This window comes from Geotrypetes seraphini, chromosome 9 (genome assembly GCF_902459505.1).
Source record: "Geotrypetes seraphini chromosome 9, aGeoSer1.1, whole genome shotgun sequence".
Classification (NCBI taxonomy): Eukaryota; Metazoa; Chordata; class Amphibia; order Gymnophiona; family Dermophiidae; genus Geotrypetes; species Geotrypetes seraphini.
Genome location: NC_047092.1, coordinates 119,870,779 through 119,892,186, shown reverse-complemented (window position 1 = coordinate 119,892,186; position 21,408 = coordinate 119,870,779). Strand labels below are relative to the sequence as shown.

Below are 21,408 nucleotides of genomic sequence, written 5' to 3'. Positions count from 1 at the left end.
GTAAAATATTTTTTTTTTTTTTTTTTTTTTTTTGCAATAACCATGAAATGGAATAAATGGTCAGAATAGAAACAGGCAGTGAAAATTTTCTTTTTTTTTTTTTTTTTTTTTTCCAAAGTATTTTTATTGAGAATGGCAAAAGGTCCAGACAAGCAACCATGGTCTGTACAGAAACTTATACATTATCAAAAAGAACACAGAATGAGAGTAACAGCAACAACAAGCATGAACAAGCCTCTCCCAAGAGAAAATTGCCAATGAGAGGCATAGCAATACACAACAAAAGGCCAAAACTTGGGGCAAGCAAACAAATCCCACCCCAGAACCCACAAGAATAATAAGCCGGACTAGACCCTCAGCCATATTTTATAATGAAAAAAACCCCCACAAGCAACAACACCCAGACCGCTCACCAGACACACCAATCCGCACAACAAGCACCCAAGAAACACCCAGCCACCACCCAGACAAAACTACCAGACACACCTACCCCACCAAGCCCAGACCCAACCCCCCCTCCCCAGAGAGTGCAAGCGCAAAGTGGACCGTGAAAAGGGCAGCTGCAGAAGTGGAAAGCCCCAGATAAGTAGGTTAGCTAAAGAAAGCCCACAGACAGAAGAAATCAGGATAACAGAAGTTCCAACAAATGCTCCCACAGAAAATTTTCTTTTATTGAACCTCATTTATGTAACCATTATTCCAAACATAACATAACATAAATTATGTCTGAATTGTCATGACATCAGAAGTACATATGGAGTAGTTGCAGGTGATGCTTGGGACAGTTCTGATTATGTTAGTTTGGTTTTATGTGTTTTTTTAATAGAAGGGCTTTTATTTCTTTTTTTAAGGTTTTGTAGTTTGTGGTCGAGGTCAATAGGTTGTAGAGTTGGGGGTCAAGTGTTGCAGCTCGAATGGCTAGGAGGTTGTCGAACAGTTTTTTTCTTTTGACGTTTTTGGTTGGAGGGTGTGTGAATGGTGCGTGAGTTCTCCTATGTCTGTTTGAAGTGGATTGAATTATTTAGCTGAAGAAATTAGTTACCCCCCCCCCATTCCACACACATTAATTCTCTTCCATTTTTGTTCCCATTATAAAAAAACACTGATAAGTTCCCAGGAAAAAAATACATTAAAATAAGAAGTGAAAACAAAGGCCCCTACAGATGAGAACATAACATAAGAATAGCCTAACTGGGTCACACCAATGGTCCATCATGCCCAGTAGCCCATTCTCATGGTAGCCAATAGTGCTGCCCGATTCAGAGAAAAATATTTCATTCGATCCGATTCACCCTGTTGAATCGATTTTTCGATTAGATTCACTGTTAATGACACCGCTTTTTAAGTTTAAACAAAGTATAACAATAAATTTCACAACAACAATAAATTTCACAAAGTACTTAAAAAAAAAAAAATCACATTTTTCCATTAAAGCAGTTCTGGAGACATTTGCTTGAACAGTCTTTTTTCCCAGTCCATAAGCAAGCAATATGAAAAAGATTTCCTTAATTATCTACTCAAACATTTTTGCTATTTACTTTCATTGTACCTATACTATTATTCAGTAGAAAAAATGGACTTAACTGTGCAGGAAATGAATCTCCTCATACACCCACCATATAGTGCAAAAATGTGCAAAGGTCTGTTTTTTTCTTTCGATCACTACATAGCCTAATGCCACACAAGCAGCGCTGTTACAAACATATTCTGAAGGTCAATGCTAAGGTTGACAAAGTTTCCTTCCTTGGACCAGAAGGAGATACTGACAAACCACTGGAAGAGATTCTAAAACAACTACCCAGAAATAACACCCAAAGACCCACTCAGTGTGTGAACCAGTTGAGTGGAGTGGACTAACTGGGGGTGGAAATGGGCCCAGAGTTTGCTCAGCAGAATTTCCCAGACTACCTCTTCCTCTCAACACACTGACATGCTACCACCACCACCAACACTAGGAACACCTCACCGAGTATGCCAGCAATGCTTATAAACTTTATAAAACACATTATTATATTTTCTTATAAAGCATATATTTTAACTGAACTCAGCCTTGCCATTCACAAAAATAGAAAAGTTCCCATTTCAAGCTGTCTCATGTACACTTTTCAAATCTAACATATTGTAATCACAAAACAGAAAATAAAATTATTTTTTCTACCTTTTGTTCTCTGATCAATATTCAAATCTTGTTGGTCCCAGGCTCTTGTTGTCTTGCTTGCCAGGGTCTCCTTTCTCCGTGCTAACCATCCGTCTGCCATCTCTGTTCTCCCCTTCCGTTTCCCTTCCCTCTCCCGGAGATCTGGCATCTTTCCTTTTTTTTGTCTCCATCCACAGATTCACCTTTTCTCAACTCCCCACCACCCCAGGATCCACCATCTCTCCCTTTCTGTTCCCAACTATCCTCCTATCCAGTATCTCTATCCCCCCTCCACACCATCCCCTGTTTCCAAGTTCTCTCCCTTTCTGTTCCTTCCCTCCCTAAATCCCATTATGCACCATCTCTCTCCCACTCCTCTGTTTTTAGACCCATTATTTCTAACCTCCAAAGTCTGGCATATGCATGTATCTTTGAACCCCCCCTTCCCTCTCTCCCTCTGTGTACTTTTACACCAGGACCCCCCTCCCCCGAAGGTCTGTCCCCCCTCCGAAGGGCTACACCCCACCCCTGAAGACCTGCACCCCCCGAAGGACTTTACCTCCCACCCGAAGGTCTGTCCCCCTCTGAAGGCCTAAACCCCACCCCTGAAGGACTGCACCCCCCCCCCGAAGGCCTGCACTCCCTTGAAGGTCTGCACCCCCCCGAAGGCCTGTCCCCCCCTTGAAGGCCTGTCCCACCCCCTTGTAGGCCTGTCCCCCCTTTAAGGCCTGCCTGCCTGCCTTTCCCCCCCTTGAAGGCCTGTCTCCCCCTTGAAGGCCTGCACCCCCCTTGAAGGCCTGCACCCCCCCTTGAAGGCCTGCACCCCCCCTTGAAGGCCTGTCCCCCCCCCTTGTAGGCCTGTCCCCCCCCCCTTGTAGGCCTGTCCCCCCCTTGAAGGCCTGCCTGCCTTTCCCCCCTTGAAGGCCTGCACCCCCTTGAAGGTCTGCACCCCCCCGAAGGCCTGTCCCCCCCTTGAAGGCCTGTCCCACCCCCTTGTAGGCCTGTCCCCCCTTTAAGGCCTGCCTGCCTGCCTTTCCCCCCCTTGAAGGCCTGTCTCCCCCTTGAAGGCCTGCACCCCCCTTGAAGGCCTGCACCCCCCCTTGAAGGCCTGCACCCCCCCTTGAAGGCCTGTCCCCCCCCTTGTAGGCCTGTCCCCCCCCTTGTAGGCCTGTCCCCCCCCCCTTGTAGGCCTGTCCCCCCCTTGAAGGCCTGCCTGCCTTTCCCCCCTTGAAGGCCTGCACCCCCTTGAAGGTCTGCACCCCCCCAAAGGCCTACACCCCCCCCCCCCGAAGGTCTGCACCCCCCTGAAGGCCTGCCTGCCCCCCTTGAAGGCCTGCACCCCTTGAATGTCTGCACCCCCCCCCGAAGGCCTGTCCCCCCTTGAAGGCCTGCCTGCCTGCCTGTCACCCCCCTCCCCCTTGAAAGCCTGCTTGCCTGCCCGCCCGCCCCACCCTGAAGGCCTGATGCCCCGACCCACCCCGAAGGACCGCTCGCCCCCCTGGCCTCCCCGCACCACCTATGAACAGCCGCAGCAGGATCGCGAAGTCAGCGTCGGGTACCAGCCCTAAGGGGGTGTTCCCGGCCTTGCCGTTCAGTCCCCCGCCACCCCCGAAGGACCGCTCGCCCCCCTGGCCTCCCCGCACCACCTATGAACAGCCTCAGCAGGATCGCGAAGTCAGCGTCAGCGATCCCTGCTGCTTCCTGCGCCACGGTCCCGCCCCTCCTCTGACGTCAGAGGAGGGGCGGGATCGCGTCGTAGGAAGCAGCGCAGGGATGCTGACGCTGACTTCGCGATCCTGCTGCGGCTGTTCATAGGTGGTGCGGGGAGGCCAGGGGGGCGAGCGGTCCTTCGGGGGTGGCGGGGGACTGAACGGCAAGGCCGGGAACACCCCCTTAGGGCTGGTACCCGGGGCGGCCCGCCCCCCCCCGCCCCCCCCCTAGGTACGCCACTGATCTCCACACATCTTTTCTATTCGCTGCACAATGGTATTTCATGACAATTGTACATCTTGAATAGCAGCTATGACCTCTTTCTTATTTTTAAATCCTTCAAAAAGACTGTCAACTGCTTCAAGAAAACATTTTTTTACAAATTCCCCTTCAGTGAAAGGTTTGCATTTCTTTGCGATCAGGTTGCTAACCTTGAAGGATGCTATGGTTGCATTGACCGAATGTGACTTTGGCTTCGCCATCAATTGTTGCTGAGCAGCCAATTTCGATTTAAGTTCTTTGAGCTTTAGTTTACGAATTTCACTTTTGGATGGGAAATAAGCATCAAACTTATTGCTATGCAGAGCCTTATAATGACGTTCCAGATTACCCCTTTTTGGGCAAGAATACTGGGACATTACAAATTAGACAACAATACTTGTCTTTCACCATGATGAAGCAGTCCATTTCCCATTCATCATGAAAGTGGTAGGTTTTGCTCTTCGTTATACTGAGGTGGCTGGATGTAAGAAGGCCAAATCTGCTAAGTTAGTATAAACACTGGCTGAATCTGGTCCAAAACTGTCACTGTCCCAAAGTATTAAAGATCAACAGAAACTGAAGTCCTCTAGATGGTGTGCAATACAAGGACTGGAGATGCCAAAACCACACATGCAGTTCTAAAAGTAAAAATAAGAATTCATCATACTGGCACCAATAATCAAATACCACCAAATAATCATCAAAAAAATTCAAATACCTGTCCAGCAAACCAGATAAAATCAAATACCGCCAAATAAGTTCAAATACCACCACATGCAATTTAATAAATTCTGCACACAGTGTAGAATCAGCGCAAAGGCAAGGCAAAATAAAATTGCAGTGTAGAATCAATGCAAAGGCTAGGCAAAATAAAATTGCAGAGGCAAGCAAAAGTCACAGTGGTTTGAACAAATTCAAAGGCAAGGTATAGGCAAGTTGGAACAAAATTGGAAAAGCCCACCCAAATCACCAAATTCTTGACACTTTGTTGTGTCTGCCTGAAAAAGTTTAATGAAAGTAAACTATAAAGCGACCAACGACTAGCACATGACACAACTAATACAGTAAGTGTATTCAGGTAATGACCGGGCGAATGGATATTGCCCGGTATATAACACACTTCTAAGGGGTGTTGGGGCGGGGACAGGAATAGGTGATTCTTAGAGGCAGGAGACCAGGTATGATGCTGGGCCTGTGGTATATCGTCACGGGTCATGGGCGGCAGCCCTCTGGGGTACCAACAAACTATTGGCATGAAAACAACAAGCAATATACCTGCAGACAGGGAAAAAAGACAGGCAAAGGATCAGCAGTGGTGGCAAGCCCTCGGCAGATGACCTACTGGCATGAGCTCTCTCCTAGCAACGGGGTGAGCTGCTGGAGAGATGGAGCCAAGTGGGGCTGGCAATCTACCTCTGAGCCCTCCGCAATCTATCTGTTGGACATGCCTGTCATTTAGGGTTCAATTTAAAATCTTGATGTTGACACACAAAACATTTCATTTGCAATAGCCAAGTTATTTAAACTCCTTAACTATTCCATATTCTCCATTATGCACATTAACATCACTACAAGATAATATGTTGCTAATACTGGATTAAGTGGGATTTTACCCATTCCAAGGCTTTTTTCTATCTAGCACCTAGTTTATGGAATCAGCTTCTGAGCCAGATTTGCTTGGAATCAAATTTAAAGGCCTTTAAAACACTCTTGAAAACGTATTTTTTTTAGTTTGGATTTTGGACATGACATTCCACAAAACGATCATATTTACTGATCTTTTTTGGTAACTTTAAGGGATTAATCTGAAAACATAGCAAGACAGAATTGTATTTCTTTGTTTCAGTTAGGTCTGTCCTAATGAAGTACTTTTTTTTCTTTATTAATTTACACTTTTATATCACCAATGCTTTGGAAACAAACAGAAATTCTTGAAAAAAAATAAAATAAAGTTGAAAATACAATAATAAATAATTAACACCTTTCACCCACAACATTTAGGTAATTGTGATCCAAAATTAGGAAAAGGAAAATAAATAAATAAAGGAACACAAATGCATTGAAAGGTCGCTCTGAGACCCTACCCCTCGCCAGTCTACAGTGAAAGTATGGGGTTTACACTATGACATTAATTTCTTCTCTAGGATTTAAAAATTCCTCAAGCTGCTTAGGGTCAAAGAATTGAAATTGTTTGCCTTCTTGAACAATATAATAATTATAAGGAAATCTTAATACAAAGTTAGTAGATAAAGCCTGAACCCTAGAAACTGAGAATCCAAATATCTAAAGGAAAGCTTCAAAACATTGTTACGTTATTTTTCTTTTTCATATATTTTATTGTAAACTGCAGTTGTATGCTATATTTTATTGTAAACTGGTTGTATGCAGTTGTATGCAGTATATCAAATTGTAATAAACAAAAACAAATATAATGTTTGGTTATTCACCACATATTTTTGTTGGCCATTTCTATATACTAGAAATTTGTGGTTAGCCCATGATGCAGGCACTGTGCATCGAAACATGGCTCAAATTAAGGTCAATAAGGACTTGTCTCCATTCAATGAAGCACTTTGGGCATGATTCTGTATAGTTTCAAGTTTATTAGGATTTTATATACCGCCTATCAAGGTTATCTAAGCGGTTTAAAATCAGGTACTCAAGCATTTTCCCTATCTGTCCCGTTGGGCTCACAATCTATCTAACGTACCTGGGGCTATGGAGGATTAAGAACATAAGAACATAAGAAGTTGCCTCCGCTGGGTCAGACCAGAGGTCCATCGCGCCCAGCAGCACGCTCCCGAGGCAGCCCATCAGGTCCATGACCTGTAAAGTGATTCTTTGTCTGAAACCCTTCATTCCCTTTTTTCCTTCTATCTATTAACCTTCATAGTTCTATCTCTACCCCTGTCTGTATTCCTCAATCCCTGAGTCCTTCAGGAATTTATCCAATCCCTCTTTGAAACCCTATAATGTACTCTGTCCTATCACATCCTCCGGAAGTGCATTCCAGGTGTCCACCACCCTCTGAGTGAAAAAGAATTTCCTAGCATTGGTTCTGAACCTGTCCCCTTTCAATTTCTCCGAGTGCCCCCTTGTTCTTGTGGTTCCCAATAGGCTGAAGAATCTGTCCCTCTCCACCTTCTCTATGCCTTTCATGATCTTGTATGTCTCTATCATGTCTCCTCTGAGTCTCCTCTTCTCCAGGGAGAAGAGCCCCAGCCTTTCTAACCTGTCTGCGTATGAAAGGTTTTCCTTACCTTTTATCATTTTTGTCACCCTTCTCTGAACCCTCTTAAGTATCGCCATGTCTTTCTTTAGGTATGGTGACCAATATAGGACACAGTACTCCAGGTGCGGGCGCACCATCGCACGATACAGCGGCATGATGACTTCCTTCATTCTGGTTATGATACCCTTCTTAATAATACCCAACATTCTGTTTGCTTTCTTTGAGGCTGCTGCACACTGTGTCGTTGACTTCATTGTTGTATCCACCAGCACACCCAAGTCTTTTTCAAGGTTACTTTCCCCTAGTACTAATCCCCCCATTTTGTAGCTGAACATCGTTTTGTTTTTCCCTATATGCATGACCTTGTATTTCTCTGCATTGAAGTTCATCTGCCATTTGTTCGCCCACTCCTCCAGTTTGTTCAGGTCCCTTTGTAGGTCTTTACATTCCTCCACGGTTCTAACCCTGCTACAGAGTTTAGTGTCATCCGCAAATTTTATAACTTCACACTTCGTCCCTGTTTCTAGGTCATTTATAAATACATTGAACAGCAGCGGTCCGAGTACCGACCCCTGCGGAACACTGCTCGTGACCCTCCTCCAGTCCGAGTAGTGTCCCTTCACTCCAACCCTTTGCTTCCTGCCTGCCAACCAGTGTTTAACCCATCTGTGTACATCCCCTTCCACCCCGTTCCACAGCTTCCTGAGTAGCCGCTCATGAGGTACCTTGTCAAAGGTCTTCTGGAAGTCGAGATAAATGATGTCTATGGGTTCTCCTTTGTCCATCTGGCTCTTTATCCCTTCAAAGAAGTGCGGTAAGTTCTTCCTTTGCAGAAGCCATATTGGCTCGCTTTCATTAGTCCATTTTTTTCTATGTGCTCACAGATGCTGTCTTTTATCAGTGCTTCTACCATCTTGCCTGCAACTGAAGTCAAGCTTACCGGCCTGTAGTTTCCCGGGCCACCTCTCAATCCCTTTTTAAAGATAGGTGTAACATTTGCTTTTTTTCCAGTCCTCCGGGATCTCCCCAGTTTTCAAGGATAGGTTGCAAACTCTTTGGAGTATTTCCGCTATTTCGTTTCATAGTTCTTTTAATACCCTTGGGTGGATTCCATCCAGGCCCGGTGATTTGTCGCTTTTCAGTCTATCTATTTGTTGGAGGACATCCTCATGGCTTACTTCTATTGTCGACAGTTTTTCTTCTTAAGTGACTTGCCTAGGGTCACAAGGAGTAGCGCGGGTCTCAGAAACTGATGGGCGTCCTATACAGAATCGCGCCTACAGTGAACCTAATTCTCTAACTGACGTCCATGTTACAGATGCCGGTTAGATAATCAGGTTCACTGTAAGTGCGGACACTGAGCTTATTGCGGCAAGGGATCTTCCTGCTGTGATAAGTTTAGCGGCTGCACCTATGGCTGCCAAATGAACACGGCAGGAGGGATGCCCAATCTCTCCTGCCAGAAAAACCCCCCACCCACCCCTTGTAGATCGCCGGCAGGAGGGTGCCCAATCCCTCCTGTTGGGACATCCCCTGCCCTCCCCTTTGAAGATTGTGGCAGGAGGGATGCCCAATCCCTCCTGCCTGAAACTCCCCACCGTAGATAACCCAACGCAAATGATTTGCACCTCTGTGCAAATCATTTGCATGCAAAAAATATAGTGAATAAATCGCTGTTTTAAAATTGGCCAGGAATCAGCCAACAGTGATTGACTCCCTATCTTTAGTGAATCTGGGCCCAGGTTAGCACAGTTTCTATAACACCTATTTCTTGAAGATAAATCAAGATAAATCATTAAGACATTCTTAAAATGATCATATGCTTTATGAATGTAAGATGTAATACCTATCAAAGCAGTTTCAGTGTTATGATGATGGCAGAAAGCTGTCTGTTGTGGATGTAAAACATATGTTTTATCCACAAAATCTTGTAATTGTAAATGTACGATAGCTTCCACAATTTTTGACATGAATGTGAGATTAGCAATAAGTCAATAATTACTCAGATCTGATACATTCTTTGAGTCATTCTTTAGTTTTGGGCATAAGAATATATGTTTTTATAAATCTGGAAAACTACCTGTCTGAAGACTAGATAAGACCATCAAATGTATAAATGGTAATAGTGATTGGAATGATTGTTTAAGAAGATTTTATGGAATAGGATCAGCTGGGGAAGTTGTAGTATGAAGTTTGGATATACCGGTAACTCTAGAAAGTCGTTGTTGAGTTTGTCCTGTTACATTATCTTATGAACCTAATATCTGAGAATTAGCTCAAATCCTCTTCTTTATATTTTTTATTTTATTTAGGTAGAAATTTGCTAGATCTTGAGCAGTCAGTAGTAGTTTATTTTGTACTTTAATCTCATGATATATTGTAAAGGTTTTTAAAGTCTTCTATAAAATTGATGGATATGGCGCTTTTTAAAATTTTATTTGAATAATAAGATTTTTTTGCTATCTTAATAGCTTTATTATATGAACTGGCTGTCAATTTAAACAAAAGAAGTGTACACTGAGTTTGATGGTGATGCCATTTATATTCTGCATGTCAAACTTGTTTTTTTCAAATCTTTTTTTTTTTATATATATATAATTTTTATTGAAAAAGTAGCCAAGACAATGAAAAAGCAACAACAATTATGGTATATGAAAATTCAAGAGCAATGCAAACAACCCTGGAAGGGGAACAAGGAGTCCAACATGGAAACAACAATCAAGAATGATCAGCATATACAAGGCCCACAGAAGGAAAGATTTTGGCTATAATCTACTGATTATTAAGTAAAGCCACAGATGGTAATGGCCAAAAGGAAAACATTGAGAAGTCACCTTCCTGGAAAACCAAGAAGGGCTGCAATAACCTTCTTTTAAAATAAGAAACACAAATTCCCACATGCATTCCCATCCATACCATCAGACAGCATCCAACAAACCATACCATACCATCCACACCAAACATACCCCGGACAGATCACATACACACACCAACCATAGCGTCTTGAGAGTAAGCAAACAATGAGGATCCCTGGGAGCCCAGCAAGACAAAGTCACCGCTGGGCAGCAGAGATAGCTGCCTCGGCTGCTGATAAAAACGCCCACCCCAGGGACACATACAATCTTTTATCGCTAGATAGAGCAGAGAGGTGAGTTTGGATCTCAAATGCAGCAACCTCCTTCATCTTCTGTATCCACTGGTGAAAGGACGCAGAGGTCGGCTCTACCCAATGTTGTAATAAGAGCTTTTTCCACTAACAGGAGGCTAATGTATAGTAACTTCCTATGTAGCAGAACAAATCCCCTTTGAAGGAGGTCCTGTTGATCCCCTGTGGTCCCCGGGCCGTGAGTTTGAGACCACTGTCTTAGATCAACCTTCTTAGATAGAGTTGCTCCACAATTACCATGTGCAGAGCATCAGACACAAATCTTAGAAACCCATGGTTTACAAAAGTTCTAATAGATTTGAAAAAAACAAGCTGGGAGTAAGGCTTGTGTTTTTTTCAAATCTAATAGAACTTTTATAAACCATGGGTTTCTAAGATTTTGTATCTGATGCTCTGCACAAGGTAATTGTGGAGCAACTCTAAGGTTGATCTAAGACAGTGGTCTCAAACTCATGACCCGCTGCCCCCCCTCCCCAACCTCCCCAAAGCATTTATGAAAAGCAGGTTTTCAAGACTTCCTCATAAACTTAATTCCAGGAATAACTAACAGAACTTCCTTCTGTGAGTGCTGGGACCTCTTTGGAACATGAGTGGTCAATCTTGACACCAAATAGTTTGGCACCTGATCGTACAAAATCTTAAAAAACAATCTGAAAACCTTAAACAAGGTTTGGAATCAAATTTGCAGCCAATGTACTTGGATTAAGGCTGGTGTGACATGATCTTATCAATTCAACCCTTTAATATATTTTGCCACGGTGTTCTACACCTATTAAAGTCACTGCACATCCTTGTATGACAAACCTAGCAAGAATGAATTACAATAGCCAAATCACAAAGAAATTAAAACTTTCATAACCTGTTCCACATTTATTTCCAATAGATGTGGGAGTAACTGCCAAATGTGACCCAAGACCAGGAAAACTCTGCACACTAGCCTAGAAATATGGTTTCTCAGATGCAAACCCACAAACGCACAAAATTTGCTGAGTGGTTACACTAAAAAGTTTGTAACACTGCTGTGTTTAAAGATAATCTCCTTTCACTTACCACATACATGTAGATAGTAGGTTCCATATGTGACTGCACTGAACCCAGAAATTCAATGTCGGTGGTCAGATACGGCCCTGGCATTGAATATCTGGTTTTACTGCTGACAGTGGAAGGTAGCTTTGCTGCCTCTTGTGGTCTAAATATCGGCCCCTAAGATTTTGTGAACTTCAAAAATAGCAGAGGACATATTGTACATGTTGCTAAAGATCACTAATCCTGTGAATTGATTCTCCCATTCCCCAATGTGTTACTGGATATAATGTGAATGTTTACAGCCTTGCAATTTGGACAGGTTCCTACTCAATCATCTATACAAAAAATCCCCAGTTAACTTAAATTTGTTAATGCTTATTGTCTTCCTCCAGCCAGAGGTTATTTTATTTATTTTGAATTTCTTTTCCATAAAATCTCAAGATGCATTATTACATTGAATAACTATGGCAGTAAACATTGATTTCTTGAAAACTTCTCAGAACTGCCATTCCTACTTCTTTCACCCTTGCATTATATACAAATTCTTGATAACCCAGTCCTTACCTCTCTGAGGCCCTCAGGCTCCCACTGCCAAAGAGGTTACGGATAGAGCGAGAGGCTGGCAGTTTTGCATCTCTGGAGTAAAATACCATGCAGAAATCTTTGGTGATTACAGCAGGTTGAGTGCAATTGTCCATCTGAAATAGGTGAGAAGGAGAAGCAGAGGAAAGAGAAGTCAAACTAAGGAAAAGACACACGCAAACAAAAAAATTAGATATAAGATCTAAGAAGAGTTTAACTCATGCCTTCTTAGTACTATAACTGCAGCATTACAAGTAAAACACATTGGTAATCAACCTATATGATTAAAAGTCTTGCCTATCTATATGCAAATAGATTGGAAAAATAATTAGTTTGGAAGCAATCATGATCACATGGCTCTGTAACTTCTAACCCATGTACTGCTCATAGTAACAGCAGAAATCTGTCTTTGTAATCGGATCATAATCCATAATCCACAAAATCTGCCTTTGTCCCATGCTTCTCATTTCTCATTCAGTTTGTCTGAGATTTGTTCACCATGAATGTCTACTTCAAAACATGGCGAGCCATGGAATCGAGGGTGAAATACTCATGTGGATTAAAAACTGGTTGGCGGATAGGAAACAGAGAGTGGGGGTAAATGGACAATACTCAGATTGGAAAAGTGTCACGAGTGCCGCACTGGAAATTGGTATGACGAGCGAGGTGATTAAATTTGCGGACGATACAAATCTATTCAGAGTAGTGAGGAGACAGAAGGATTGCGAAGACCTACCAAAAGACATAAACACACTCGAGGAATGGGCCGCAAAATGGCAAATGAGGTTCAACGTAGATAAGTACAAGGTGATGCATGTCGGCAACAAAAATCATATGCACGAATATAAGATGTCTGGTGCTGTACTCGGAAAGAGACCCCAGGAAAGAGACTTGGGAGTACTTGTAGACAATACAATGAAACTGTTTGCGCAATGTGCGGCAGCGATGAAAAGGGTGAACAGAATGCTAGGAATGATTAAGACAAGGATCACAAACAGATCAGAGAATGTTATCTTGCCGCTGTACCTTGGTGTGCCCACACCTGGAGTACTGTGTCCAACACTGGTCGGTGTACATGAAAAAGGACATAGTACTGCTCGAAAGGCTCCAGAGAAGAGTGACAAAAATAGTTAAGGGATTGGAGGAGTTACCGTACAATGAAAGGGTAGAGAAACTTGGCCTCTTCTTCCTTGAGAAGAGGAGACTGAGAAGGGACATGATTGAAACATTCAAGATATTGAAGGGAATTGACTTAGTAGAGAAAGAGAGATTGTTCACCCTTTCCAAGGAGGAGAGAACGAGAGGGCACTCTCTAAAGTTAAAAGGGGATAGACTCCGTACAAAAGTTCTTCTTCACCCAGAGAGTGGTAAACATCTGGAATGCTCTTCCAGAGGCTGTTATAGGGGAAAGCACCCTACAGGGATTCAAGAAAAGGTTAGATAAGTTCCTGCTAGAATAGAATATACGCAGGTAAAGCTAGACTCTAGAAGGGCACTGTTCTTTGACCTAGGGGCCGCTGCGTGAGCTGACTGCTGGGCACGATGGACCACTGGTCTGACCCAGCAGAAAATCTTATGTTCTTAGGTACTTTTTCAGGTCAAAACCATGCATGTAAGTGTGCCTTCTTCAGCCCAATCCTGTACACAGGAATACTTTTGTGGTTTGCCAGTAAAAGGACAAGTACTTTTTGGATGTGCATCCTATTAACATAGAGCATGGACAATATTCAAAAAGATGAAGTTTGCTTTTAAAATACTTCTTAACCAGAAGAAATGATGTTAAACATTGCCCTGTCTGCTAATAAAGGGATCAGTATTCAAAACCATTTATCCTGATAACAGCACCTGATTGTTGAGATATTCAGCAGCACTATTTGGATAATCCCTTTGAATATTCTTACAGATTGCCCCAGCACTATCTGTTATTTGATATACAGCTTTTTTCTACATAGCAATCATGATGGTTAACATAGTAAAATAGCATAAAATCCATTTTACAATCATAAACATTAAGGGGCATGCTTACTAGAATAAAAATGGCTTACCATGGGGTGCGCTGAAGCATCTAGTGGTAATTTTTGGATGTGTGCATTTATTTTTTAGTGCTGGGGGCAGGTCTGGGGCAGAGAGTGGGATTGTTCTGTGCTGTTTAGCAAGTGAACATTGCTGTGCACAGGCATTGCCATGTGCTAACTGATTAGCATAGATTTAGCGCATGAATCCCTATCACCTAACCTGGTGGTGTTAGGAGCTCACACACTTAGGGCCTGATTCTGTAGACCACACAAAACCTAATGGCTCCTACAATGTTAGGCGCCTACCCAAAAATTGGTTTTTAATGGTGCTATTCACTTAATAGAGCAGATTGATCCAATTAAAAAGTTAAGGGCCTCTTTTATGAAGCTGTTTAGCATGGGTCACTGTGGTAAATGCCCCAAAGCACATAGGGATTTAAAGGGCTTATGGGCTGTTGCTGTGCAGCTTTGTAAAAAAAGGGAGGGGGGAGGGTAAGTTAGGCACCTAGATTGGCTAGGTGTGCTGATCTAGGTGACTAACAGTAGATACTTTTTATAGAATCAGGTCCAAATTCTCAAAGCTGCGCTAAAAGTTAAGCAGTTGTAAGTGCCCACCACCTAACTTAAGTGGTTTAATTGGTGCTACACGATGCGGTATACCACAATTATGAGTTTGGTGCCGAATTCTTAGGGCATCTAGTGATGCCTAAGTCAAGGTGTCATCTGATGCCTACCTGAAAATTAGGCATGGTTAGGAGTGGAGAATAGGTATGGTTAATTTAGGCGTTGATAGGTATCCAAGTTAGGTGCCAGTAAATTAGTCCTAGTAAAACCTGGCCTAATATACCAGCAACCACCTCCAGGACACCTAGCAATGCCTGGGCACCACTAGGCCGGATTCTATAAATGTCACCTAGCGGGATTTATTTATTTATTAAAAAAAAAAAATTATAATCTGCTTACAACCTAAGCAGCTAACAAGCAAACATACACAATCATTAACAAAAATATATAATAAACTTTACAAATCATTACTGGACCCAGCAAATAATAAAATCAGGAGAAAAACCATCCTTCAAATCTTGTTTTCCTTTCTTCAAAAAGCAGGATTTGCAGGTATTGACATATCTCACTTCATCTCTCTTTCGTACATCTAGGAGCATACTATTTTCTGATCTTGGTTTATACATTTCTTTCTCCATATTCGCGGGGGTTAGGGGCAGAGCCAACCTGCAAATATGGAAAAATTGTATACCACATCATTTAACACCAATTAAAATCTAATTTAAAAAAATGTAGGTGCTTGCAAGTACCTACAAACGATGGTGGACAACTCCCATCCACAGAGGCACCTAGCAGCGCCTACATCTAAAATAGGCATGCTTTATGACGGAAGTTGAAGTAAGCACCTCTATGACATGATTCTCAGCGAAAGTAGAACCAGAAATGTAGGCCTGTAAAACCCTGGCATCTACTTTCGACGTGGCCACAATTCTCTAAACGGTGCCGTTGCATGATTTACATGTGTTTTTCTAAGCAGCTGCTGCTGGCGGTGCTATTTAGAGAATCTGGCTCTCAAGGTCTGAGTGCCACATGGCCCATAGGTATAAAACAGAATGTGCAGCATTTAGCGTGCACTATCGTTCATTAGTGCAGGCTAAACATTAATAAAAGGGCTCCTTAGTTCTACTAAATAAGAGGCAGTTCCATGTTCATTTTTTACAGGTCCCACACACTAATGGAAAAATTAGTGCAGGGACTTTTATAAAAACAAAACCCAAATTTTGTAACTGCCATATTAAAGCTAAAACAGATACAAGACCAAAGTTATACTTTTGACAAAGCAGAATTAATTTTAAATTCAGCTCATACTTCCTAGTTTTGTTAGGAAGAAGGTAGATATTGTGAGATGATATGCAGTACCATGTTCATTGATGAGGCCACATTACAGGTTATAGCCGAAAAAGTACCCTTCAGGTGATAAGAAAAGATAACCATGTTTTCATTGTAGTTGGGATATGGTCAGCTATTGTATGTCATACAATATCATCTAGCCATTTCTCATATGTGATGGATATAACACTGTCTTCATAGTCTTCCTTGCATAAGATAATTTTGAACTGAAATAATTATTTTGTCCATATACTGTGTTTTTAAATCAGCCTTCCAGCCTATAGATTTGGACATAGCAGTAATGACATTCTAACTTTAGCTTTTTATCCTAAGGTTATAGCTTTGGGCATACCCATATACAGCATTTTGTTCAGTTCATTAGCCTTAATTCTACATTATCAGTTCACTTAAAAGGCATATAGCTAACACTTTAAGGACAATTATATAAGCAGGTGTCATACAGTTAGAAGTCCCTTGCAGGCATTATTGGCACTTACACATGCAAGTGCACTTAGGCCTGAACTCTCTACACAGCGCCAATATTGGAAGCTGCCTAAAAAGCAGCAGCTGAGCGCTTGTCAATCACAAGACAGTGCCATATATAGAATTGCGCCTCTAGGAAAGATAGTTTTTTTAAGTTTTTTTTTTAAGTTTATTAGGATTTTATATACCGCCTATCAAGGTTATCTAAGCGGTTTTACAATCAGGTACTCAAGCATTTTCCCTATCTGTCCCAGTGGGCTCATAATCTATCTAACATACATGAATTATGTCTATGTAGGTGCTTTATGGCATCTAATGCCACTTCTGGTGTTAGCTACACCCATAGTGGCATTAGGCACTGGTAGGTACCTCCAGAGGTGCGATTCTGGTGCTTTTTGTTTAGGCGCCAGTAGGCACTTTAAATTTAATGTTAATTACCATTTCAAATGGTGTTTCCCAATTAACTTAAGTGCCTAAATTTAGGCGCCATTTATAGAATTTTCCTCCCTTAAACTGCACTTACACGTGCCAACTGGTATTAATGAGCATGTCTAAGGGGAGAGTTGTCAACATAGGCTACCATTAAGTTTGGTTATTTTACCACAAGTCATACTATTTTATCACAGAGTCTCATTGAATACAATAGCTCAATTTGTGGTAAAATAACTTCTCGTAATGGTAATGATACCTTCCCCCTTAAATGTTGGCACGTTGATGTTGACTTACTGATAGCCTTCTATAATGGAATCTTGGTGCTAATATGCTGTTGTAGAACTGGCGCTTGGTGAATGACCTGAGGTGCCTACCTTAAATCACCAAGTTATACAATTGCCTCCTTCGTCAATACCTAAAAAAACATTGATTGCATCTTCCTCTTCAGAAGTCTTTTAAGCTGTTATTTTTCCACAAGTCACTGTGGGCAAATATAATAGGCCTGCAATCATGTCTGCTTAGTCCTGTTGAACAGATACACCCACACTAGTTATAGAGAAAGACTAAGTATCTAGTTTTACCTCCACATAAGCAGAGAGTGTTATATAGATTTTTTCTCGGTAAGGTGTAACTCGATTCAACAGCAGGGAGTTATGCATGGAGCTGTCCCATGCAGCTTCAAACCGATAAAATGTCCTGAAAAGAAACAGGAAGAGGCCTTTAGTAAAATGTTTAAAAAGTGTATGATCATATACATACCCAAATAGGCCACAACCATACATTGTATACACAGCAAGACTACCAAAGGATACAGCCAGTCTGGAGTATGTGGGAAAGAAATACAAAGCCCTCTTGTCCTTCAAATTAATATGAACAAGGAGGTAAGAAAATTCTTCCCATGTCTATAATTTCAATCAGAAATTCTGTCAGATAAGTTCTAGCAAATCTACCACATTTGCACATGCTATTCAATAATTTTTATTATTTAACACTGCATTAGAGAAGGAATGGGAATAAGGGAAGGAAAAGAAGGTATGGGAAAAGGGCATATAATATTGCAAGAGTAAAATAAATTACATAAAAGGCTAACAAAAAGAGTGAAAAGTAAATAAAAATGTTATGAGAAACAAAATACCAAAATATTAAAGGGAGCATTTGAGTGGAAAAAAAAATCAAACAGAAAAGGAATACATAGAAGAGGATTAGAAAAAAAGAGAACTTAAAGTGAGTATGAAAAATGCACAAAGGCTTACTGGATGTATCTGATAGAATAGTTGGATGAGTTAGAATAACAGTGCCATCTACTGTACATTATACAGTGTCACCTGTAAGGCATAAAATACTCTAGTGGCTATACCTTTCAGTAAAACAAAACAAAAACGTCTCAGGGAACAAGGACTGTTTATGTGAGCATGTTCAGAGCAGAATGGGGAAAGGATGATGAGAAAGGCAAACAGAACTTCTCAATGTTACCAGATAACCAAAGGACAGATTTGAGGGTACTTTATTTTATTGTTTTAGATAGCAACTAAATAACCCTGATTCTTCTCTAATGCTACAGGAAATTATTCAATGCTGTCTCCTCTGTATCTTTGAAAACAAAAACTGTGGATACAGATGTTCTGGAGATAATTTATTAAACACTGACATATAAAACCATGAAAATTCAATTAAAAAAGTACAATGATAAAAAATACTGTGATAAAAATACAACCAGACCCTACACAGTCTGTGTTTCGGCGAACACGCCTTCCTCAGGGGTCCAATGGTTTGCAACCTCACATATAAAGAATTGGACTGAAAACAGTCTATTGTCTTTAAACATGTGAGCAAAGAACACCGCAGAAAATCTAAAATATTTTCTGATGACAGGCTGCTGTAATGAGCCACACACTCCACTGTGTCCCATTCTCTGGAGGACTCTTTCACAATTTTCAGGAAAATCTTTTAGGCATAAAAATGATACTCTTCAAGAAATCACTGAAACACTCTTAACATCACAAATACCTTCCCTCCTCCCCCTTTCTTCCCGCCCCACAGATACTACCTGTTCTTCTCCTTAACTTCTCTTGAATTCACCAATGATCTTCCATTGTAACCCACCATTTATAACTCTTTTGTAATCCGCCTTGAACCGCAAGGTAATGGTGGAATAGAAATCTCTAATGTAATGTAATATAATAATATAATAATGCATTCCATCAGATCTGCTGTTTCTCACTTTCACTTTTTCTGTCAAAGGATACTGCTGGATGGGAGAGGAGAGACAGAAATAGTAGGAGTGGAGATGGGAAGGAGAGAGCGGGGTACCTGTGTGTGTGTGTGTGTGTGTGCAGGGGGGGAGGGGGGTTGGAAGGAGAGAGATTGAGAAAGAAAGAATGAAGTACCCACAGGAGAGGGAGGTTGGAGGGAGAGAAAGAGAGATGCAAATGTGGGGGAGGAGTGTTAGAAGAAGGGAAAGAGAAGCACTAAAAGAGTACAGAGGATGTGAAGGGGGACCAAGGAAATGGGTGTAGAAAATAGTATGCTCTGAGATCCAACAGAAATAGGCAAAGACTGTGAAAGTGAAGATTTGGAAGAAACCTGATAAGAACGTCCCTAGAGAAAACCACATAACACTATACCACAAATACTAAGACTGGAGATGGTGACGGAATGACCAATATGATCAAAAGCAGCAGTTAAATCCAATGATACTGAAATTATAGAACAGGATTAGTCTAAGCCATTCTGATTTAATTTGATAGGATGATCTGCAGAGATTCTGTATTATAATCACATCTAAAGTCTGCATGCCTTCCCAAGAAGCCAGTCAGAATGTGCTTGTAGAAAACTGTCCTGGACAGTTCATCACACTCAATAGTACAAATGTCTGAGTAAAGGCCATGAGATTTTTTTTTCTTAAGGTGTCTGTGTCAAGTAGTTTTCAAAAGATCTAGCAAGAGATTTTCTAAACTTGCCTGTCCAGAAAGAGTAAGCCCAAGCTAAAAGCTGACCTTAAAGCCTAAGGCAAAGATCCATGGAGCTTACCCTAGACATGCTGCAGGGCTGGCTCAAATCAGATGATATGACTTGAAGCAGGGACAAATCTAACCTCCACTCCCAATTTAACTACACAAGAACCTGAAAGACTCAACTTGTGAATCAAAGGAAGTGAACATGAAATAGGTGTTCTGATGCCTTGGCACGTCTCATTGGCGCATGGCTCAGCAGATACACTGAAGCAGCAGTGCCTATAGGATCATCCAACCTTCTGTAATAAGAGAAAACTGGAATCTCAAGAGTCATCCACCAGGCTTTGCAAATATCTCTGCTCAGATATCTCAAGAGGCAACCACCATGCTTTGCAAATATCTCTGTTCAGTTATCAACATTGCCATTTGCGATGCATGAACAAGGTATATAAGATAATTATTTGACTGATAACTCAGAGGCTCCAAAGTACATACGAGTACCTCAGTTCATGTGGGTGGATGGCATTACCTACTTCCAGTAACATCACCATGTACATGAGGCACATTGATTTGGGTCTTCACATCTGCACTATCCTTAAATACACTAAGGGGCTCATATAATCAAAACATAAACATATCTAAAAACCTACCAAAGTTGGCACTTGGACGACCTAAAAGACAGGAAAAAGGAGGCATTGATGCCCCTGTATAAGACTTTGGTGAGACCTCATTTAGAATATTGTGTGCAATTCTGGAGACCGCACCTTCAAAAAGATATAAAAAGGATGGAGTCAGTCCAGAGGAAGGCTACTAAAGTGGTATGTGGTCTTCATCATAAGGCGTATGGGGACAGACTTAAAGATCTCAATCTGTATACTTTGGAAGAAAGGCGGGAGAGGGGAGATATGATAGAGATATTTAAATAGCTACATAATGTAAATGTGCATGAGCCGAGTCTCTTTCATTTGAAAGGAAACTCTGCAATGAAAGGACATAGGATGAAGTTAAGAGATGATAGGCTCTGGAGTAATCTAAGGAAATACGTTTTTACAGAAAGGATGGTAGATGCATGGAACAGTCTCCCGGAAGAGGTGGTGGAGACAGAGACTGTGTCTGAATTCAATAGGGCCTGGGATAAGCATGTGGGATCTCTTGGAGAGAGAAAGAGATAATGGTTACTGTGGATGGGCAGACTAGATGGGCCATTTGGCCTTTATCTGCCATCATGTTTCTATATTGCCCTGAACTTAATCATCCTGCAGGGATAATTGAATGTTTTACTAGACATCCTGGACGAAACTTAAACGTGAGTTAGACAATGTAAAAACAGGTATAAGTGCCGAAAAGGTATCCAAAGTGATCAGATAACCACTGCAGAGACAAAGTAAAGACCCACACACACTCCCTCAGTGTTTGATAACCCCCTCACACCCGAATAAATATCAGAATAAAAAAGTACATACCTGTCTCCAGAGCATCAGCACATGGTATAGGAAAGCCTAGTAGAGCTGCATACA

General features: G+C 41.7%; 1 protein-coding gene across 3 annotated transcripts in view; it reads right to left on the bottom strand.

Annotated features, from left to right (window-relative positions):
- KIF1A (kinesin family member 1A) overlaps positions 1 to 21,408 on the bottom strand; it is a 627,076-nt gene that overhangs the window by 66,869 nt on the left and 538,799 nt on the right. For all 3 annotated transcript variants that reach the window (XM_033958697.1, XM_033958695.1, XM_033958696.1), the window contains 2 exons: positions 17,519 to 17,633; positions 12,097 to 12,230 (listed from right to left, as the gene is read on the bottom strand). In XM_033958697.1, the coding sequence (XP_033814588.1) occupies positions 12,097 to 12,230; positions 17,519 to 17,633 (249 nt within the window). The remainder of the gene's footprint in view (positions 1 to 12,096; positions 12,231 to 17,518; positions 17,634 to 21,408) is intronic.